Genomic DNA, 23,667 nt, shown 5'->3' with positions numbered 1-23,667 from the left:
ACAGGACGTCGACGATTTCCGGAAATGAGTTCCACCATATTAGTTATCGTCATAGACACAGGCAGCGCTGACCGTTCCGGCCTAATAATAATTGGTGATCTGTCAGTGGGACATACGTAACTAAATTGATAAGGAAGCTTTATGGAGGTCATATTCCACGGCGATGTGATCAAAGGTACGTTTGTTAAGAATTAGTAATTGCAAGTAGCCACTTGAAAATAGGTTAACTGAGTTCACAAAGGCAGTTTTTACAGACTGAAGCCATGTATCACTTTGCTAAGCTTTGCCTGCTTAGCCTAGCTAACTTGTCTGTCAGTTAACTTGCTAGCTAGTTAGCTAACCACCAGTTTGTGTATAATGCGCTAACTTACTAGCTCCGTTCTCGGTAAACAAGTTTTGCTAGCAGCGCTATAACGTTAGCTAGTAATAGAGCTAACTAGCATCTTGGCTTTGCCCACCGGCGCTGCTCGCACGCAAATTCCGTGACAGCGTTCCCCCAAATATTATTTAGCCAACATCAAAACAGACAATTCAGTGGTTCCCACGTTGAGTTTGATCAAATCAGAACCCGTTCATGATGTTTCTGTGAAATCAGTGCTTATTTAAAACTCTGGGCGTCTGAGTAGACAGTTTTTAAAGAGTAAACGAGACTGGATTTCAGCCTGTCCTTGTTGTCAGGCACATAACCAGTTTGCCAACATCACTTTGAACACGTGGCTAGATTCTGTCCAAAGTCTAAATTTGCTCGTGTCTTGATATAAACACAAATGTCAAATATATAACAATCAGTTCTGGATGCAGCTTTGAATCATCTGAAGTGAAGTGCTCCCAACCAAAGACATGGCAGATGAAGAGACCCACCACCACACAGCAGGTACTGAAACACCAATGACAGCCAGATATCACTTAAAAAGAGCTGATTTAAAAAACAATCACAGCTGTGTTTTAAATGTATCTGATATGTCATTATTTACTTTTTCTATCAGATGTCAGGGAAGGAGAAACACAGTCAGCAAATACAGATCATGTCTCAGCAAATGACGAGCACAAACAGGAAGAGGCTGGTGTTGCTCTGAATGTAAAGGACTCAGAAGGTGAAATATTCAAGCAAGGTCCAAAGTAATCCATTCTGTGTATCGTCACCAACTGTGTTTCTGCATCTGCTGTACTAACCAGTACATATGCAGGATGTGTGTGTGTGTGTGTGTGTGTGTGTGTGTGTGTGTGTGTGTGTGTATAACAACTCAACATTTAATTCATGTGTGATGGAGCAGGAAAACATCTCAAACATGCACGAGGATTGAGCAACGCTGACTTAGATGACACCTGATTTCTGTTTTTACTACAGATGGTGATTCAGCTGAAGAGAGGGTGGCGCCCCTTTCAGAAGGCTCTTCTTCTCCAGATGAGGGCAGCGCGCTGACTGTGGAGGACGCCGTCACCCCACCTCAGGATGATGACCTAAGTCACGGTGATTATAACAGACCGACGTCAGGAAATGAGCAGCCGACCACCGTCGGGGAGGAGATTTCCAGTGAGTTTAGCTGTTGTTGTGACAAGTGATTCAGACATTATTATTCATTGTATTCATACTTTTTAAACAGCCAGGGCAATGTTATTTTACTTGCTGCAAACCTAACAAGTGTTATTTGTCTTAGTTTTAAGTAAATTATTTATAAATTAACTATCAGTAGTTTTGATACCCAGGTGGACAGCGGGAGAATTGTTTTAAGACAGACTTTAAACATTTTGAAGCTACCCTTTAGTACTGCAAGATTACAAAGGCTACCATCTTAATTATCACTGAAAATCTAACTGTAGAGGCGGTGATGCTTGAGTTTTTGTGAAAGTTAAACTATTGTAATTCTATCAGAAGAATGCCTGACTGAGGAGAAGACAGCATCAAAAACAACAACTTCACCAATCGAGGAGGACAGAGAGGATGACCAGGTAGACGGGCCCCACGCCAGGCTTGATGACGAAACCATGAGCACAAACAACTCAGACGCTGTTGGAGTTGGAGAGGGTGAGTCTGACTGTTCCATGACTGCAGGATCTCTTTGTGCTTCAGTGCTCTTGTGGGGTGCTGAGCTTCTGAGCATTTCAGTCTACCAGCAGGTGGTGTACAAAGGTGGGAAGCCAGTGAGGGAGCAGGAACATGTAGCTGCACAAGTGACTTCCAGTGTTTGGGGTGTCCGTTTAGTTTGTTTTAATCTCTTTCTTTTTTTCTCCTATTGGTCAGATGATGGAAGCAGCCGGGATATACAGGAGTGCACAGCCTCTGTGCAGACAGCGTCGCCACAGGAAATCTCAGATGAGCAAGAGATAGGCGAGCAGAGAAGTAACGTTGAAAACATTGGCCCTGCCGCTCAGGAGAATACCGAACATACACTACCAGTGGTTACTGCAAGTCCTGCAGGTAAACTTGTTACTTTGTCCTTGTGTTTCTTGTCTTATCATTTCTTTTCGTATCATAGTGATGACTTTCCGAGCAAATGACTGAAGTAACACTTTAAAATCAAATGACAGCCCAAACCTTACCATCTCAGTGACTGTCATTTGAAAAATAGTTATCTAACATTGTATATTGTGCATTATTTGATACAAAAGTATAAATAACTTCTGAATTACTAGCTGAGGCGACACATGTGCCTTCTCTCCATAGGAAGTAGCAGATACCTGATAGCACTGGGTGTAGTGGTAGTTGTTGCCATCCTGGTGCAGCATCTCTTCCCACCCGAGTCTCCACCTCAGAAAACCGATGTGCGGCAAATCGACATCTTCCTCATGCAGATGGATAAATTAAAGACCCGGTTCCCTAACCAGCGTGCTGAGCTCTGGAATAGGAGCAAGATCCACCTGTTGAGGCACCTCCAGACAGCCCAGCCCACAGAGCCAGTCAGTCTGATCCTGACTGCCGGCTTCAGGGCCGAGAGGACCCTGCGCTGCCTGGCTCAGGGCCTGGCCTCCGCCTTCTCAACTTCCCTCAACGCCTCCGTCCTCCACATCGATGGAGCCAGCAAAGCCAGCCAGGACAGCGACCAGGTCAAACTGGACATCGACAGCAAGCTGCAGGGAGCTTTCGAAGGAGACAAACCCGTTGCCGTCATTCACCGCTTTGAGGAGCTGCCTCCGGGCTCCACCCTTATTTTTTATCGCTACTGCGACCACGAGAACGCCGCCTACAAGAAGACTTGTCTGATCTTCACAGTGCTGCTAGGGGAGGACGAGGAGATTCCTGCCAAGAGTCATTTGAGTGCTGTGGAGGAGATGGTGGACGACCACCTTCAGAAGAAGTTCATCTCTGACGGCCATCCTGTATCTTTTGACAGGATGGACCTTGACAAGTACGGCGGACTGTGGAGTCGTATTTCTCACCTCATCCTGCCTGTGACAGCAGAGGAAAGGATGGAACAAGAAGGATGCTAGGGGACATGATCACTCTTATTTTAACTCTTAGTCTAAGCATTAAACTCTACCACCTGTCTATCAGCTTTGTCACTGGGTGACTCTGGTCATTCTGAGGCCAGTAGCAGTGGTTTTCCAGACCATGGGATTTCTTGGACGCATACAATATTGGAGCTCACTACAAATGAAGGCATCAAGTAGAATGATACTTAAGATTATGATATAGATCTCTGTAAACATTTCCTTCATAAAAAAAAATCATTTGACACAAAGGTTGCGGTGCTCTATTTTATTTGATCAAATGTAATTTAGATAAAGTGCAAAATGAAAAGCTATTCGGTTGGGGGGGTTGTTGATTTTACAGTATATGTATAATTGAAATGGTAAGTGCTGTAATTTGTGTAATTTCTTAAGTTATTTAAGACTCGATTGTTCTCCTGTGGATAATGATCAGAGTTACAAGGCAGAGCTATTCATTTGCTATCACAACACATGGATTATTTCTACGACAACTGTCACATTTCTCAAACCTAGATGGGACCACGTGCCTTAACTGAGATTCCCATACTTCGTTTTCTATATACATGCATCATATTACAGGAAGAAGTTTGAATATAAGTGCATACATTGAATGTGCCTCAAAGTACAAATAAACAAGAACACTTCAATGCTGTATTTGTTGTCATTGTAGTGAACACTGCTGCAGCTAGAGGGCAGCAAAACCACAGCCGAGCCTGTGCAGCTGTGAGGCGCCTGGTGGCATCAAATCAATCTGCAACACGCTGCTACTTTGGATTTAAAGTCAAAATGTTCTTTAGAACTTCAAACTGCAAGACGAATCTCAAAGAGAAGTTAAAATTAGACTGCAGCTTTCAGCGAATACTTTACTCATGACTAATATTAATCGTGCTGCACATCATGTGTGGGAAATCGTCTGAAGCAGTTCAACTCCTCCTTGCCAGTCTGATCAGATCCGCCTCCTGTCAGCGCTGCTGCAGCTGCAGATGCCGGCTGCTCTCTCACGGACTGCACGGTTCCTCTGCACCCGCGTTTACTGTGACAATGAAAAAGATGACATCGCGCTGTAAAGCTTAATCTCACTATCTGATGACATTCAGGATACACCCCTCTAATTTTGGAGCCAGAAGTAGGCTATGACATTCTCTTGGCAGCTAAAGTAATTGGTGACAGGCTGTGCCTGCCAGCATACTTGCGAGATTATTTCTCTTTTCGGCGCTCTGTGAGCCTCACAACATGTATAAGTTATGCGTTGTCATCGTAGCGTGCTGTGCGTTTTTTCCACGGGGCTCTGCAGCGCCAAAGACCTGGGGTGAGGATCTCAGGTCAGAGTTTGAGAGCACGGCAGAGCAAAATGACAGACTGCAGGAGGAGATAGATGGCCAGGAGAGCATCCTCTCTAAGGTAGGAGGAAATATCCCTCTTCTTTACTTATTATGTTTTATGGACATTTCATCATTTTCGCATCATTTCATTGAGCGTCTTGGAAAATACATCCGTCCTCTTCTCTTTGTAGCTGCTGGGTGATTATGACAAAGTGAAAGCCCTCTCGGAAGGCTCTGACTGTCGGTGTAAATGTGTTGTCAGACCCCTGAGCAGGAGCGCCTGCCGGCGGATAGAAGAAGGGAGCGCCACTGCGCAGGACTTCTACACTGTGGAGACTATCACATCTGGACCAGAGTGCAAGTGCGCCTGCATCGCTCCTCCGTCAGCAGTCAACCCGTGCGAGGGAGAGTTCAGGCTGAAAAAACTTAGGGAAGCTGGAAAAGAGGATGTCAAGGTGAAGTGTCATCCTGACCATTTTCCATACTATAGAGCCTCCAATACGCATAAGTCCCCATGTTCCAGAGCCAAAAGGCTAAAGGCTGATGTCCTGCCCGCCTGTTGATCTCTAGAGAGGCCTGGATGACTGGGAGCATGGAGTATCACGTTTTATCAAAACCAGGAAAGCATAGCCCCACATTTTATCCAGAACCAGAGACCCGGGGTTTGGATAGGGTGGGAATGGGCCAGATTTACGCATGGCATGTCTTGAATTGGTAAACTATTTTGACGGAATCCACTTGATCATTCTAGCTTTCCACCATCCTTGAGCTGCTGGAGGGCTCCTTCTACGGCATGGATCTACTGAAGCTGCACTCCGTTACTAATAAGCTCCTGCATCGCGTGGAACACATTGAAAAGGTACAGTTGCAGCGTAGTTGCTGGTATAACATAAGCGCAAACTGGTCGTAGCAGGTGTGTTTGTACTGCTGGCTTCTGGATTCAGTGGGTCCAATAAAACACTCTTTCAGCCAGTTTTCAGATTTATCAGAGGCTGGACCTGGAAGGATCAGACTTACCATCACATGTGGAAGTTTATCTGTTAGTACTGAGCCCTTCTTAAAAATGGCTGACTTAACTGTTATAATTGACCAACAAATACCTTCTTTTATCTTTTTTTCTTATTGGTACATTGGCACATTACTTTAGAATTTAAGAGGCTATTAAAAGATTGAAAACCAAATGTTTATGAAATGATGTGGAATAGGATTTCTAGCACTGGCTCAAATGAAATGGCTTAAAGCTTTACAGAATGAATTCTTTAATGATGTGTTCAGTCAGGGCATGAACAGTAATAAGCAATGTGTCTCTCAATGGTGAATTTGTTACACCAAACCCCTTGTACTTAAATGAATTAAAAACATCATTAATCATAAACTTGTCCCAACCAAACAGGTGCAACAAAGCAAACTGCAGGGTTACATGCCCAGGCAAAGAGTCTAATTATCCCAAATAAATGAAAACACCTGTGTGAATGGCTGCATTACTAGTCATCAAATTGAAAGAATGTTCAAAATAATCTTGATTGGAACAGCTTGCCTTGATTTGAAGACTGAATTAGTCTGGAATCCTTCCAGACCACAGTTTTTAGGGTTTTATCTCACTACTATAAACAGCAGCTGGCCGATACTTGAGCTGCTTCAGTCAAATTTGGTCTAATCAACTGTGACATCCAGATTATATCTGATACTGCTCCCAAATATGTCTGTGTCACACCCTATGGGCACTGAATCACTGACTGAACTGGACCCAAAGCACTGACTGAATCAACATGAAATTGATGAGTTACAGTGGCCTACAGCACATCTCAGCGAACCTGATAATAGCACCACATGCATCATACTGTGCCTGCATGGTGTTAGAAAGCTGTGGTGTACAAGCTGCCAGGACAATAGCTGCATTTGCTGCTCAACTGACCCTTTTCACAGATTTGTCTTGGCATGGAAAGCACAGCTGCAGTTAATAAAATGAATGTGTAAATGAAGCGTGTCCATCATTGATTGTATTAGTTTCAGCTGTGTCTTGGTATGACACGTGAAAAGGTCAGTTGTGTAGAGGTGGAAGTGTAGTGATGTCAGTTAGTGGGTGAAGATGCTTATTGCATTTTAAATTACATTCTGGGCAGTGAAAGGGACACGAGTATCCTGAAACTGTTTCAGAAGACATTGCGACATGGCACAAGAAGAAAAGCACAAGAGAAAGTAAAATTAATGATGGCTGAATTCCATTTCACTGCTTCAGGTCTCACTGCCATGGCTTACTGGGACACTTGAACAGAATGGATCTTTAATGTTATTAGTAAAACTTGTGCTTTTCCTACTACGGCAAGTGAAAATCTCAGCTGTGAAATAAATCTATTGAAAACTCCCAACTTCTTCCTTCTGTTAGTGATTACCACTACTTATGACTGCAGCGTAGTTTCCATAAAACCAAGCACAGCATTTCTGTTAAAGGCTTGGTGTGTCTGTTCTGCATGAAGGTGGTGTCTCTGAACAGCACCACAAATGAGGTGAAGCCCCAGGAGAGCCCTCCAATCCAGGCAGATGTGACAGAAAGCCCGCCTACCTCTCCCCCCCACCATCATCAGGGCAAGAAGAGACTCAGCGAGGTCAGCGGGGCTGCAGCATATCTGAACCCAGAGGTAAGTGTGACATCCTAATACTGATATCACAGGGTTAACAAATGAGGACAATAACATAGAGATGAAGAAAGGGTATGAATAAGTTATGAGTGCCAGTCTCTGGTGTTGGTAGTTCCTTATTTTAATGCCCTATAATACTGTTAATATTCTCTTATGCTTTAAAAGGTAGTTAACATCTAACAATGAATGTGTTCTAAAATTACTGTCACACTAATATCATTACTTATCATTAAATAAGAAAACAAATTATACAGTAACTCCTGGTATTTATTTAATAATGATACAACAGCCTATACTGGAAAGTACATGCATATCTTTCATGATATTTACTACTACATGTATTCCTGGAATTCACAGATGATAAAAACTTTATTATCATTGCGTATTTATTAACTTGTAGATATTAGATAATTGCTGTTCCTGTTGCTCATATGCATATTTTGTGAACAAATAATTCCACCAGAATTATTGAGTAAATGCTGAGTAAATAGAGTGCTGTTAGACTTTATGATTGTATCCATCCATATCCTAGCACTGTAAGACAAATCCTGATACACAGTATTATATGTTTGAAGCAGTTGTGCAGGCTCTGACTGAATCAGCTGAATTTAGGAAAGGAACACGTGTACAAGAAGTGATTGAATTCACATGTTCCATTATTAAGTGTTGTGTTCCTTCAAAACAAAAGTAACAATTATGTGTTCTTTCCACCAACTTTGCCTCCTTTAAAATCATCGTCTCCATGATTAAGGACCACCAATGTGTAACAGAGGTATTGAGGTAATTGGAAGGTTTGGCAGACCCAGTGGACAACAGCAGACCTCAGACCAGTGACTGTACCACTGGGCCTTGATCCATGGCAGCTTTAATATAAACAGGAGAGCATGCCCTGCAGTGTTGGGTGGACCTGGGTTTCACATGCAAGTGATTCACCATTTAATATGTTTCATAAGAGCCCTTGTAAGAGGCATAAAATGAGGTTATTAATGAAACCTGAAGCATAAAATGAACTAAATTAAACTTTTGGATTGAAAGCTTCCTCTTTATTAAAAGATAATTCAGGTTTATTGCAGCTTGGGTCACACTTTGTACCTTTGGTCATCATTTCCATCAGTAATAATAATGCTGTACTCCCCACTTTAATTGTTTAGAGATTTGAATGTGGCTACAGCAAAAGAGAACGGAAAATGAAGGTATATGGCGAAAGCATTACCCAAAATGTCCATCAGTCGCAGTTTACAGACTCGCTTCCTGATTACACTTTGACCTACTGCTCATGCTGCAGTTGTGCACACACAGTTAGCATTGCAATGAGGAATTATTGCCTACATTTTGGGTGCGCTAACATTTGGATTTATGTCTAAATGAAGGTTTGGTTTGTTCACAGTTCATCTGATTGTCTGACTTGATTTGATTGTATAATTTCTCATCAGTACTAAACAGTAAAATGCAATTATTTGCCAAGTATTGGTATGATTTAATTGCAACACTCTCTTAACCTTGATTTAAATATTTCCCCCGTATTGTTGCTACAGAATGAGCTCAAAATGTTCTTTCCTTGGGAAGTATTCACACTCTCATGTGACACTAAAACGCTAAAGTACAATCTTTGTCTCTCACAAATATTGTCCCTGCATATAATCAAACACCTGTATTAGTCTCATCATACTGCATGTTTATGTTTTCCTATGTTTGTTGTTTTTTATGTTGGGCATTTTTATGTTTTTTATGTTTTGTGTGTTCATCTGTCCACTAACAGGAAAAGTATGAGGAGAAGTTCATTGGGAAAAATCCGTCCTTCCTACAGACAGATGGTTCTGCTCAGATCATTGAGGTCAAACCTCAGCTGACCAACAAAGAGGCTTCTCAGGTGTCAAAGACTGGCTCCAATGGAATGATAATCAGAGGAATGACTTTCTATAAATCTGAGCCGGATCCGATGGTGGCAGATGACGGGGAGCCTGGAGAGAACTGTGAGTGCAAACCCTCAGTTGGCTTTAAGGGTAGCAGCAGAGGCACATTCACACTCTGCTAACCATGAAACAGTATAAGCGGTTTGGATGGATACTCACATCTCATTCCTTGATGTCAGAACATTAAAACACAGTCTCAAGAGCATCTGCCAGCTGCTCTGCCAGCTGCTGCCACCACAAAAAACTACAGCTACAAATGGGTTTGATCCTGTGGCTTTTTCTGCTTCTTTGCAGTGTGATTTATTAGTTCAGAGACAACTTACAGTTTTGATGGTACTGGATAATCGGTGCTCAGATGAATTGACCAAATCTTTTCTTTGCCCTTTTTCAGTTTTTGAGTATCATGGATTTAGTGGTGATGGCCCAATTAACCTCTTCATCGAGGAGAATCTTCTCCAACACAGAGCCCCTCGGCCCAGGACGAGGGCGGGACCAAGAACATTTCGACCACAGACAACAGGCCATTTGCACGATTCCATGAAGACCACCCAATCAACAAAATTGAAAGAAAATGAGCCCACCTCCAAAACTCTTCATGAGTTCATCAGCGCCTTTGGAAAAACATCAGTGGACGTGTCTGCAGATGTACAGAGTGACTCATCAATCACGTTTGGACCGGCCACTTCCACACAAATCAACAGGATCACAGACACTGCACCTCTGACCACTCAAAGAGTCACTGCTGGAATCACTAAGCAGCCAATCCCTTTAATAGCTGAACCAGCCGGCACTTCTTTAAGCATCACTGCCAACGAAACAACAGAGACTACAAGGAACACAACCCAACCCTTGGAAAATACAACCACAAAGGAAATCCTATTAGCACTAACAACAAGAAATATACCAGCCACCATGATGGAAACTTCTACCCTGGAGGCGAAACACCAAATGCAAACCAATCCTGGCAGTACTGCAGCTCATTCAAGCACACTTGCACCAAAGCCAGCCACAGAGGCTTCAACTACCAGTCCACTTTCCACTATCACAACCCATGCTACCCCACCCTCAGCACCATTACACCCCGCAGCAGCTTCCACCACAGCTACCTCCACACAGGCTGCTACCACAACAGCAGAAGAAGAAACTGAATCCACCACCTCGACTTTGCCTCCTACCACGCAGAGACTGATCACTTTGTCTCCCCACACTTCCTTGCCTTTCACCACACCTGTGACTACCTCTTCTTCAACCACCACCACCACCACCACCACCACTACCACTACCAGGCAGGCCGCTAAAGTGAAACGGAAATACAAAATCAGCTGGAATGAGGAAGAGGAAGAGGACGAACACCCAGAATTAGATGAGCCAATGCAAAGGCAGGAGGAGTCGACTTCAAGACAACCCGGTAAATTGAGTTTAGATGTTGGGTGAGGGGATGACAAGACTATGAGTCTACAGCCATGCTAGCGCCTCTATGGGCCTGTAATTACTAGGCACAATGGTGTTTTCAGCTTGATGCTAATATCAGCATGCTAACCATGCTGATGTTACTCAGGTACAATGTTTAGCATGTTCACCATCTACTACATCTACATACTAATCACTCGTGACTCTTTCACAGGGTGCAAAGACACTTTGGCAACAATCTCAGAGCCAGTAACTCACAACACTTACGGCAGGAATGAAGGAGCGTGGATGAAGGATCCAAAGTCTGAGAGTGACAAAATTTATGTCACCAACTTCTATTATGGAAATAATCTCCTGGAGTTCCGCAACATGGAGGTTTTCAAAACAGGTAAGTCATCAGAGCTTTCACTAAATGCCCTTTGTCATCCTTCTGTCTTGTTGAATCTCAAGCTTCTCTTTATCCTTTCTAGGCCGTTTTACCAACTCATACAAGCTTCCTTACAACTGGATTGGCACAGGCCATGTGGTCTACAATGGGGCTTTCTACTACAGCCGTGCCTTCTCCAGAGACATCATCAAGTACGACCTGCGTCAGCGTTACGTGGCTGCCTGGACCATGCTGCATGATGCTCTGGTCGAGGAGTCGTCGTCACCTTGGGAGTGGCGCAGCCACTCTGACGTCAACATCGCTGTGGACGAGAGCGGCCTGTGGATCATCTACCCGGCGCTGGACGACGAGGGCTTCTTACAGGAAGTGGTTGTTCTGAGTCAACTGAACCCCTCAGACCTCAGCATGCAGAGGGAGACCACCTGGAGAACCGGGCTCAAGAGAAACCACTATGGGAACTGCTTCATCGTTTGTGGCGTCTTGTACGCTGTTGACAGCTACAACCAAAGGGACGCCAACCTGGAATACGCCTTCGACACCCACACAAACACTCAGATGATTCCCAGAATGCCCTTCACCAACAACTACACCTACACCACGCAGATTGACTACAATCCCAAAGAGGGTGTTTTGTACGCGTGGGACAATGGACACCAGGTCACATACAACATTAAGTTTGCCTATGTAGACCCTAAGTAAAGGTTTGACAGTAGTTATTTTAAAAAGGTAATTCTGCGGTTTGAATGGATTGTAGATCAGTCCACATGGCCTAAAGTATGGAGACAAACAGGGCCAAATGTACAAATGTACTTCCTTCTATATTGTGACAAAACTGTTTTGTTATTATCAAGATGTTTTTTTTGTTTTTACATTTTTACCTGAAATAAAAGAAACAATGAGCCTGATTCCTCAGTCAACACATCAAGTTGTACTGTATATACTGTAATACTGTAAAAAAGCCCTATCAGATAAATGAATGTAGAAAGAATAAACTCATGGCTTGGGTCAAACAACGCTTCACATAAAAGAGCCAGTTCATAAAAGCATACTCTTTGAACAAATCCCTGACTTATATGGACAAATTCCATTCTTCTGTTTCATACACGTTATTTTGTATTAAATTTTTCTTTGCATCATATGCCGCAGGTCCTCTAATATCACAGGTATTGCTGTTGACCTTTATCTTGTGAAAGCACTTACTTCCTCCATATCAGACTGTTTTGAGGATACTACAATAAAGTTCGGAGATACAAGCAGAAAATGTCTTCTTTGTTTGGCCAATCGCAGTTAAAGTGGCTTTAATTACAGCTTCTGAGCGTTAACTGGTAGACTCTAAGGATAGAAGACAACCAAATACACACAGAGAATGATTGTTCAAGCCTGTAATTTACTGTTACTGGATGTAAAATGAGTTATTGTGAAAGAAAATACCCCGAAACAGTCAATCTGCTGAACCTGTTGAACAAAAAATAAAATAGTCTAGTTACAGGATTTTCCCCCAAACAGCCCACACAAAGGATGCACACAAAGGTATATAGTTAGACAAAATCCAGTGTTTATTTTGGTTTATGCACATCGTAGAATACAAAAAACAAAGCCTAAAAAGTTTTTAATTGTACTCTTGTTTTGTCCCTACAGTAAGTTCTGTTGGGATGCAGTGAAAACATTGCGGTGAATCAAATATACTCTTAAAACCAAAAGGGGAAAAAAAAATTCACACACACAGATGGCCTGGCTTAAGAAAACACAAGCAAAGGGCATATTTTTTTTTTTCCTGAACAATTTTTATGGGCATCTGTTGAGTGAAAATCTAACCATCTGTACGTGAAGCTAAAAGAAATGCACTTTCAAACACAGTAGTACAAAAACTGCATTAGAAGCCGCAATTTCTTATTCAATTTAAACATTTACCCCAGATTATAGGTAGCCAAACCCATTTTACATATTAATATAAGGCATTTACAGGCTGAACTGATCTTCCTAGGTTCTGCATTTATAGTGCAACTTCTTTTCCAACATTTTAGGACTAAAAACTATCAGATAGTATGACTCCATCACACAGTTTTTTTAAAAAAGATTTTCCAGTAGGCTTTAGTTTCAATATAGGCTTAAGTGCACAAAATAGAAGTGCAATTTAACCCGAGGACTGAGATGTTGGGACTCAAATAGGTTTTCCATTAGTGGTTACATGGCAAACATCTGCATTTTAAGCTCAACGGTCAGAGCAGGAGTTTCAGATTTGATGAAGATGTATTTTTCTGCAATAACACCTCCCCCAAGTAAACTGACACTACATAAATCTCCCAGCACTAACATTTATCCCCTGTTTCCTTCTAATCCACTATTGTTCTACAATATGTAATTTAGTTTTCTGTAATATATTAAAAGAAAATGTTCCCACAAAGCGCAAGCCGACAGAGAAAATAAAACTCTTAAATCTTGACAGAAGAAGTCTTGACAGCAGAAATGGGTGAATTGTAACCCACCACGGGGGTTGGCATTGCTGTTACATAATAACACGAATAAATACGGACAATATATGAATGTGTTCATTAGTATAAGAGGAGCGCAGTGCAAAGACACTGGACATTAAGAACTGAAATTCTTCATCAACACAGTGCTAAAAACAGAGCACCTGAAATCCTTAAATTAACTGAAACCAGCCAACAACATAGTAGTTAGCCTGCTCGCCTTCACACATCACCTGACTTCCTGAGTTTACTGAACGGCTCCATGGCCACATGTAATCAACCTGGCATCTCTTCCCATCTCACTCAGCAAATCTGCTTTATTTAGAGAGGCTACAAATGAGTGCGACAGGCGATTACAGTCCTCCTTTTTGTGGAGATTCAAACACAGAATTTGTTGTGTTTCTAAACACTGATATCACAAATATCTTCTTCTGTCTTCAATTATGCAACTTCCATGTGAGATTAATCTGAGGTGTATAATCATTTCCTGTTTTCTCCCCTGGCTTTGCAGCTTGTCCCGAAATTATGATCCAAAAAGGAAAGATCAGACTCGAGGAGAGTTGCTATGGGGTAAAAGTATTTGTGTTATGATGGGGTGACTCAGGGTTCAATGCTCTGCCCCCTGCCGCTAAGCAATTACCCTTATGTGGGGCGTCTGGGGTTACAGGGAGTCAGTGTTGCCACACAAGGAGCTACAGCCTCCCTCCAGATATGAGCGCTAATAAAGAATGTGGCTGACTGGGGCTAACAATTTCAGCTAGCTTTGCATTGCGATGACTGGATTTCATTCAAACCTACATCTCAACCATGAAGTCAGTGGGAGTACACCAGATTTAAAGCACACGTTGCCAAATTAAAAAAAGAAAAAACAGTTAACTGAGGTCTGAGATGTTCTGATTGTGTTCATGGGTTTTCGTTGAGTTAAAATAACACAGGTGCTGCTCGTGATCTTAAGCAGAGCCCATTAGCACACCGACGGGAGGCGGGGCCTGGTTGTCAGTTGGGGAGTGCTGGTAAAAAGTGTCCGTGTGGTTGACCCGAAGCAAAGGCGGGATGGTGGAGGACCTGATGTGGAGGATCCTGGTGTCCGTTACTTCACAGTCGATCTGCATCATCACCTCGTACTCGCTGTCCCTTATGATGCTGTCTGTGATGACAGGACAGGAAGAGGATGATTGTTAGTTGTCAACGCATGAATAAATAAGCATAAATAAACAAGTTCTTGTGGATTCATTTGTGTATTCGCTCTCTTGTCAGTGGATTTATGTCATTCAAAAGCCTCCATTCACTCCACAAGTGTATTCATGATCGTTGTTATTGCTGTCTGTTTTTAAGTCATATTTGTTGCGTGAAAGAGATGATAAGAGAGTATTTTGAGAGTGTAAAGGAGCATTGTTTGAGGCAGCTGGGGGGGCAGAGAACCACAGCGAGTACAACGGGTGGGGGCTGGGATGCAGATGGAGCCCAGAGGTGAGTCACTTACTGGAGTTCTCCTTCATAGGGATAAACAAAACAGCTCTAAACAAGAGCATGACATGCAAATTAGAGAGGGAAAAAAAGAAGAAACTCTGGTAAGAGAGTGAGCGAACGAGAGAGAGAGAGAAAGAGATCACTGATGATGAGTCAGGATCCTTTAAAGCTTCCTTCAGTTCAGAGAAGAAAAGAAGAATCTCTGGCAAGATTGAGGGACAGAACGTGATTGATGTTGATGAGTCAGGCTATTGTGTTTGAAAAAACCCCCCAGAGACAGCAGCACACCGCAGCTGGTGTACAGTACAGCGATAAACACAAAGCTCATTATCAAAGATAAATACATTTTCACAAGGTCATCCTGAGGTTCGGCATACAAAGTAATTGCTCTGGCTTTATCTTGGGAAATTCAAGTTTGGAAAAAGATGCTGGACTTAGGACAATGGCGTGGTTCGCGGTTTGTGGTCTCCCACAGCCTAACTTTGCTCAGCCTGGGGGAAGAACATCCTCTCAAGTGGACAGGCTTGTAAAATCCTTTGCTAGAAGAAGCCATTAAAAACACGTTGAGGGATCCCTTGTTATTTATATTAGCAGACAATTTAAAGACTCGTGGCTTCCTTTGTATGTCGGCCAGAGAGTCAAGATGATAACAAAGCTCCCCATATGGAGCGCGCGCATGCACACACACACACACACACACACACACACACACACACACACCTCAGTTAGTTTTAGTGCACTCGTATATGACCCAGAAATGGAGCTGCAGGCATCTTTAAAATGCCTGAGAGTGCTGCAAGTTGTTTAAAAGCTGCAGTCTTTTTCCAGACACCTGTGCAAGACATCAACTTCTTCTTCTGCTTCTATGGACGTACACTTTCGAGGCAGTTGGAGTTTATCAGATTGTACGGCAGACAATACAATAACCCCTTCTGCAGCTAGAAGACTCCACGGATGTTCATATCATTAGAGGGTTAGCGGACAATGTGCTGAGCATGACTTCATCTGCCCCTGACCCTCCTCATTTGCACCTGCAGTGAAAGTGGAACTTTTGGAAGTGGAAGTGAAGTGGAACTTGGCCTCAGTGCTTGAACAGACATCAGTAGAAATCATCCTCTGGCGTGGGATTTTGCTCTTTGTCACGCTATGTCTATCTCAAATTAGGCTTCTGCTAAGAGCAGCACTGGAAAAGTTATTCTCTGCGTATATAGCTTGATGAGATCACAACTGATTCTTTTTTCCCCGCTTGGTTCAAGGTTCTGTCATCGCCGCGCAGTCAAGCCTGTGGATTCTGCTCAGCTCAAAATAAACGGTGCTGACATTACCACCACTTCAGCTAATTTTAATGCGATAATAAACAGAGGTCCAACAGATAGGCAGCACAAGAGGAAATGTGTCACATACATGATCTGAACGCACAACACAGGAGGACGAACAAAATGGAAATTCTGCAAAATCCCATAATATTAGATTAAAAATACAAGCATAGAGGAACAAAGCAAGAAGTCTGAATAAAGATATTTTCAAATAAACGCAATATAAAAGAACTGAGCAGAGCTGAGGCAGTGGGATTTCTAATAACCTGCTGTAGCTAAACAGCCAGATACTGCCCTCAGGAGTTGGTAGAGGCCAAAACGGAAATAAAAGGAGAGTTAATAGTGGACTTAGATTGGCCAGCAACACGACTTCAAATGAATGCTCATGCAGCTCTGTGTCTGCTGGATGTTTACACAGGGAATGGCTTGCTAACACTTTCTCCATTTAAGGAATCGATTAATGCAAATTTAAGTTGTTACCTCTTTATACTGAGAGTTTATCTTCTGTTACCCCTTAACAAGATTACTATATCCTATAATTATTTTGTTAAGGCCCAATAATTACAAAATAATGACACCGCAATTTGTGGGCCACAATTTAAACCATTATCCACATTGAAGAATCACATTTAAGCCCCCGCACTGATTACACCCACCAAATTATCAAAATGTCCAAATTCTATTCAGCCAACTGCTTGAGAAGCTTGAACAGTGAAACAGGAAACACACAGCCACGAGGCCCAACTTCAAACAGCAGCTCTTTGAAGAAGCTGCCAGATCTACCGTCCTGCTCTGCATGGTCCCCTTCCCCCTTTTACTACTGCCATCTGGAGATGTTCCAGAGAGTTTCAGCGACACAGTGAGCTGGTGTGTGCTGACAAAACCCCTATGTCTGGCAACAGCGCATCTGAGGAAACCTGAGAGTGAACCTCGGGAGGACGGTGGCTGCCAGACTGGCACGAACACTGAGGACGTGCTCATGAGGGAAGCTTTTGTTAATATCGGAAAGGAAGCAATTCATCAGCAAGTATAATCACAAGAGGTCAATAAAAATAAATGTGGCTCTAGTAGAATGTCCATTAAATAGACAATTTTCAGATAATATTATTCAGGAAATTCTGCCAATATGCTCATCTTTTAGTTACATTTTTTTGCATGAATGATTGGGATGCTTTACAATAGAATGCACAAGCCGCTGGTGATCAATAAAGCAAAGTTTTACAATCAGAAAGTCAGTCAAGAATCTCAAAAACAACACTTGCAGAGTCTGCAGCCAAACTAGCAGCTCTATCAGGCTGCTTGGTACAGAAGTGCTTTGAGCTAAATGCTAACAACAGCCTGCTAACATGCTTACAGTTATAATGCCACCATGCTGACGTTTAGCAGATGTTTACCTACCATATTAACCATGTTAGTTTCCATCCAGTTGTCGTGACATTTCACTAAAAAACTAAAATGTCAAGCTCATGGTGGTGCTAGTGGGAAGGTCATGGGATCACCACAGGCATTACGATTCATCCTCTGGGGACCATAAACATCTGCACAAAATTTTTCTGCAATCAACTGGATATTTGGTGAGATATTTCAGTCTGTACCCAAGGGGTAGACCAATGATTGATGCTGCCATCAACATGCAGGTAGCATGGCTAATAACTAGCTTTAGTATAGAGCATTAAGTCACTGAGGCAAAGCATCACTTGCACAAGCTGGAATTTATTTTGGTGAGGATGGCAAGGGTTAAAAATTTCAGAGCACTGGTGGGGATGTTTGTTTAGATTAGAGGAGTAGGAAAATCTGACCCCCCAACTCCTTCTGTGGTGTGGAGCTCTACCTTGAACCCCCAGTGAAAGCTGCCTGTTAGCTACAGTGCACATGTACAATCTCAGGGAAGTAAAAATAGACTGCAGTACGTCCCACGGTCGATCCACCTGTAAATGATGTCATCGCCAAAACATTCCTCTGCTCCAAACATGTCGCTTCCACTTGATTGAACTCCTTTCAAACCCAGACGATCATTAAATAAACACACCCTTCAGTCCTTATGAGGAGTCACTGCTCAACCAGATATGTTTTCAGAGAGAATCAAGAACGTCAAGGTCAAGTAACTTTAAGAGAACCCCTGACCCGTGGACACGCAGCGAGACAGAAACAGGCGATGGCTTACATCAAAGTCTCTATCTTCCATGTTCAGTTATTGACCAAGACAGACCAAATGCTCACTGCAGATTAACAGAGTCTATCCACCTCCTCCAGATGAAAACCATTTAGCGACTGGAGAAGGAAGGCATTCCTAAAGGAGAGCGGCAGCAACAGGGAGCTGGAAAGAATTATCCTCCACTGCGGAGCAATCGTGCTCCAGAAGAGAGGACAGTGTTTCTGCTTCGCTAAAGGTCTCGCCCAGCGAAATATGTACATTCGCACTCAATCACTTCAAAGTTGCAAACAAAGACAACATAAATCTGAAATGCTACTTGAAAGCTGTCATCTGTGTGACACATGGGGCTTTGCATGTTGAAGGAGGGAGGACCAGGCGGGTGTTACGCTACCAGAGAATCACCACCGACCACTTTACATGTCAGCCTGTGCCGGCTTGGTTTTTAACTGCAGCCCTCGCTGTCAGGTCAACGAGGACCTACAAGGAGAAGCCGTTGTGGCATCTGAGACAGAAGCTACTGTATGCACATCTGTGTTAACAAAAAACTGCTGTTGGTCCTCTCTCTAAGAGATACCACATGATGCAGCCAACACATTAGATGCAAACACACTCACGCCTTAAACAAGCAGGAAAAAGACTTTTGGTACAAAGCACGGGTGAACACAATCTGCGGCCAACTGCAGGGATCCATGACAGATCATGCAAATCGAAGACCCTTTTCTTGAGGAAAAAAGAATCTTTCCAGACCCGATATCTCTCCCTCAATGCCACCTTTGTTTGCCCATTTCAACAATTAGCTGAAAAGGAGGGCTTGGATTTCACTATTTACTGCTATTTCAATGGGCCATCTGACCGGCACGGACCTTAACATTCCTCCCTGACAAGACCAACCAAGAACAATGTTTACCTTCATCAATCTTCATCTCGAACACCGCCCTCTCAGGCAAAAAAAAAAAAATGTTATTTCCCAATGGCCATGTCTTCCCTGCTGAGTAAGAGGCTCATATTCCACTGACTCACTCCTCTCCGAGTTGGTTGAATCACTTATCAAATCAGTTTCTGGTGCTTTGAGACAAGGCAGAGAGATAACAGAGGAGATAACAGAAGAGCAGATTTCTGATAAAAATGTCAGGTCGACAGCCAGTAACAACAAGCTGTCTTCCTAATTGCTCACACCCTCCATAAACACAGTCTCCCTTGAGTAGGTTTCCTTTCACTTCACTGTCCCGCAGGCTTGGTGAAAATCAAAACACCTGATAATTAAGTTTGCAGTTTTTGGACAGAAGACTTCTTTCCACTGATATCTGTGACACGGCGTATCGATAATCTGGCAGATCGAAGAGCCACGGAGAAAAGCTGTGATGAGCTCATGGAAATCAGAAACATCTGTATACTTAAATCATTTCTAAAAAACAATTTGGCAACACACGCTCCAAATAAATGTCCAAGGTTTGTGCCAGTAAAGTGCTCAGATACTGGGGCGTATCTCATGTATACCAGTATTAAAGCCAATCGGATGGGTTTGTTTCTGAGGGCAGGTGGTCAAATAAATGGGGGACCGCTTCTTTAATGTGCGAGTGGAAACCACCACCCAAACCGCAAACCAAGCGCGCTCTCATTGCCACCCACTATGACAAGCTGTGGACGGTCATGGGTTCTTAAAGAGGAAATGAAGCAGTCGAGATGAGCTGCTCTATAATCTGAGGAGGACCTGTAATTGCTTGAAAGCGATTTGATTTTTCATCACTTACATGTAGCCATCATGTGCGACAATGACAGTGAATGCTTAGATTAATAATTCTACACTAACGACTTCAACTGCGCTCGCTCACAAACCCACATTATGCGGGCTGAAGAGGACATGTAACGACCCTTCAAGCAGTGTTTAACTACACCAGCATTTAGCAGAAAAGTGAGGCATAAAACCTAAAACACAATCGACAGAGAGTAGTAGCAAAATTCTGACTTGCCTGCAGGTGGCAGACGTGTCAAAGTTGCACACGCTATTACTTTCCTTGCCTGTAGGTGGCACAGTTTAGACTGCACCACAGGTCTGCATGATCCTGGCTTGGATGTTTTTTGGATGCTTTGTACAAATAATGTTTCTTGTTAAAAAAAAGCTTTTACTGTATAGATGTTGGAATTAAAGGCGATTCAAGCAATGTAGGTAGTTAGCGATGACAACAAAGGTGTGGTCACACTATGTTTTTAGATTTCCATAAGGGCATTCTTAAAATCCTTCTTTTGATTTCATTCCTTAAATTGAATATTTTTGTACATTACGATAACAAATATTTTCCATCTAATTTAAGTACAGCTAAGAAAACACACAAATCTCTGCCAAGGCCTCAACTTCACCATTTTCAGTACAAAATCGACAACAAAAAAAACAATTACAGCCAAAACAAATGACCACATTGAAAAAGCTATTTTTCTTTTTAAACGGTTGTGTCTGTGTGTGGTTCGGTCAGTGGCTGTGCAGACACTTAACAACATTGCTAAATGCAACAGAAAGTATAATCAGAGGCTGTAGGACATGGCAGGAACCACAAAGGGCTCAGAGGGAGGGAGAGAGCAAAAACAGTCTACTAACAAGACGCCAGATGTCAAAGAAACTTTTTGGCAGAGGAAATCTATAAAAAGAAACACTGATTTAAGTTAAACCGGCAACACACACTCTCGGTCCAAGGAGGTAGATTTTGGAAGAGATCAGCATCACCTTAATAGGCACAAAAAGCAGAAGTGCTCTATTTTGGTCCTACAAGGTTTTTCTAGTGTCTCAGGTCACAAGTCATGCATTCTTGTGGGCAGACGTGTTTCTGAATCTGCACCCAGCTTTCCTCTCATCTGTTGCATTGTGTTGAGTGACCAAACTCCCCAACTGTTGTGTCTGTGCTGCAGTGCATACCATTTATGTTCATGGCTGGCAACACCACAGACATCTTGGGTCGACGTCCTTTGTTGTGGTTGGTGGCAGGAAGCAGAAGATGATCCTGAGAACAAAGAAGAAAAGGTCATCAAAAGGAAAATACAACTCATTTGGAAGCAAATAAATGGTTGGATGCCGTAGCTGATCAAGAATTGGAGCAGAGTTTATTACTCCGAGGAGAAGGACTATCGAAGGACTTGCATTAACTACTTGAAGTTCTCAATGATGCAATAGTTATCTGGATAATCTGGCTAAAAGGTCCGAGAATGAGGCAATAATTTCCAATAGGGCTTTGATAGCCACACTATTCTTCAAACTGAGCCCTTTTTTCATGCTTTGCCCCATCATCTAAGCAGTTAAAACCACCCTAATTTCAGTCCTGTCAGCTTGGGCCCTTGAAGCACTAATTGAACTTGTTAATCTTCAGTTTCTAAAGCCATTAAAATAGCTTTTGTGCAACTCATTAAATAATGAGAGGGAAGGTTTTAATCTGAGCACATCCTCTCAGAAGGAGCTGTGGTGGAGAGGAATGCTAATGTGCATGCACACATGTGACACACACGCACACGCACACACACACACGCACGCACACACACACACACACACACACACACACACACACACACACACACACACACAGAGTAATGGCAGTGTTCAGCTGTTGCTCCACTTCCAGATTCAAAGGCTATGACTTAAATCATTTAACTGAACTAATATTAAGAAAGAAACCCCACATGATCTGAAAACTATGAAACATCTATTGGACATTTCAGACAAGCCCATAACACGGCCGGTGAATGAAACCTGCATGACGCAGTTTCTGCTTGAGGAAAATATGAATCAAGACACTTTAGAAAATCACTTGATGGGATTTACCAATGAGATTGAGATCAGAGGATATCGTTTACTCTTAAGTTACTGGACCACAACCACAAAAAAACTGAAGAACTAGTGACAAAAGAGTTGCTGCTATGAGCACAATTAAACCAGCACTCCATAAATTTAGTACTGCACTTCCATAAAGCTGTGGGACTCTCAGGACTCTGAGATATCCTGACTTTAAGATCCTATATATTGTTCTTTCCAACCACCAAGACACCAACTGAAAAATGGTCAACTCCATCGCCTCTGGCTTGCAAAACTCAGCCCGGGTGAAATGAAAAATGAGGGGTGTTGAGGTGACGACAGGCGGGAGTACGGTCTGTGGTTAGGAAAGGGGTCCCAGCGAGGGTATAGGAAGAGGCAACGTGGAGGACTTGTGAGATATGAGGAGACATACCGATGTGGATTTTAAGAAAAACAGAACATATGTGGGATACTTCTGCATATCACTTCGATCTTAAACTATAATCTTGTGTATTTTGCCTGGATGTGTTTCCTCAGACCAAAGGATTTGGTGTGAGATACGATCACGACACTGCAAGCAATCAAGGACAAGCTACGAGCCACCAAAGGGAGTACTGAATGCTAAAAATGAATGAGAGTGCCTTGACTGTGCGCGGAGGGTGGCAGGAAAACACCGATCACATTACTGCTCATCATCGGGGGACCGGCGAGCTTGTCAAGCTGGCAAACACTCACAGCTGCAGCTGCCATGACAACAGGTGAAATGTCCTCAAACCTTATTGGATATGGCCTGCGGTGAAAGCAGCCAGTGTTTCCACCACCTCACCTCAGTGCACACTTACATAAAGCCACAGGTGCTACAACAACAACTGAAGTGAAGCAAGACCGCAGAATGACGGGAGAGTAAGAGCAGTTCCATATTTTGGTCTTGTTATGTTTTCCATCGCCTCACCTCATTTCACACTTAAACAAAGCCACAGGCGGCCATGTATCTGCTGAGGGCTAAAAGCAACCTTGACCTGCGCACGGCCTTCTCTGCGCAGGCTACGCGCCGCAAAGAGTGACCTCAAACGCTGGCGAGGCCATGATGAAAAGTTGTTGCCTTGAGGGACAAAAGTCAAAACTGGTAGAGAGTGGCTTTAAAATCTAAACAAATTCAAAATGTAATCCAGAGCTTTGGCAGCCTTGTAATAAGATCATAGTGACTGGAACAAAAACACAAAAGCACACCCACTTTTGCTGACATACGGACCCTGAAACCCAGGAAACAAAATACAGGCAAATAAACTAAGTGAGAAAAGCTGACAAACGTCTGTTAGAATTAAAAAGGCCACACTGAGAAACAGGCCTGGTTTTTACTTTTTGGTGCTTCTTGAAGT

The 23,667-nt window shown here is 42.9% G+C and overlaps 3 protein-coding genes across 4 annotated transcripts in view; 2 read left to right on the top strand and 1 right to left on the bottom strand.

Moving 5' to 3' along the window:
* The first annotated feature begins 7 nt into the window (after nucleotides 1–7).
* LOC143318423 (torsin-1A-interacting protein 2-like) lies at nucleotides 8–4,076 on the top strand. Of its 2 annotated transcripts, none has more exons than XM_076726737.1 (7): nucleotides 8–175; nucleotides 802–874; nucleotides 987–1,094; nucleotides 1,349–1,534; nucleotides 1,874–2,026; nucleotides 2,243–2,419; nucleotides 2,666–4,076. In XM_076726737.1, exons 2-7 carry the CDS (start codon nucleotides 841–843, stop codon nucleotides 3,427–3,429), a joined length of 1,422 nt encoding a protein of 473 aa, XP_076582852.1. In that variant the 5' UTR covers nucleotides 8–175; nucleotides 802–840; the 3' UTR covers nucleotides 3,430–4,076. The 2 variants fall into 2 exon arrangements, with proteins under 2 accessions (XP_076582852.1, XP_076582853.1); XM_076726738.1 differs by having other exon boundaries at nucleotides 64–175; nucleotides 1,877–2,026.
* Nucleotides 4,077–4,383: 307 nt separating this feature from the next.
* Nucleotides 4,384–12,358, top strand: olfml2ba (olfactomedin-like 2Ba). The gene is made up of 8 exons (XM_076727222.1): nucleotides 4,384–4,830; nucleotides 4,943–5,206; nucleotides 5,503–5,610; nucleotides 7,229–7,390; nucleotides 9,150–9,363; nucleotides 9,695–10,711; nucleotides 10,928–11,101; nucleotides 11,184–12,358. Exons 1-8 carry the CDS (start codon nucleotides 4,663–4,665, stop codon nucleotides 11,798–11,800), a joined length of 2,724 nt encoding a protein of 907 aa, XP_076583337.1. The 5' UTR covers nucleotides 4,384–4,662; the 3' UTR covers nucleotides 11,801–12,358.
* Nucleotides 12,359–12,634: 276 nt separating this feature from the next.
* The window catches only part of atf6 (activating transcription factor 6), a 30,017-nt gene continuing 18,984 nt past the window's right edge, over nucleotides 12,635–23,667 (bottom strand). Inside the window, exons 15-16 of the mRNA XM_076726305.1 lie at nucleotides 21,422–21,506; nucleotides 12,635–14,719 (exon numbers count right to left, since the gene is read on the bottom strand). Coding sequence (XP_076582420.1) covers nucleotides 14,523–14,719; nucleotides 21,422–21,506 — 282 coding nt within the window. The 3' untranslated portion in view covers nucleotides 12,635–14,522. The remainder of the gene's footprint in view (nucleotides 14,720–21,421; nucleotides 21,507–23,667) is intronic.

Source organism: Chaetodon auriga, chromosome 3 (assembly GCF_051107435.1).
Source record: "Chaetodon auriga isolate fChaAug3 chromosome 3, fChaAug3.hap1, whole genome shotgun sequence".
NCBI classification, from domain to species: Eukaryota; Metazoa; Chordata; class Actinopteri; order Chaetodontiformes; family Chaetodontidae; genus Chaetodon; species Chaetodon auriga.
This window is presented reverse-complemented; position numbering and strand designations above follow the sequence as displayed.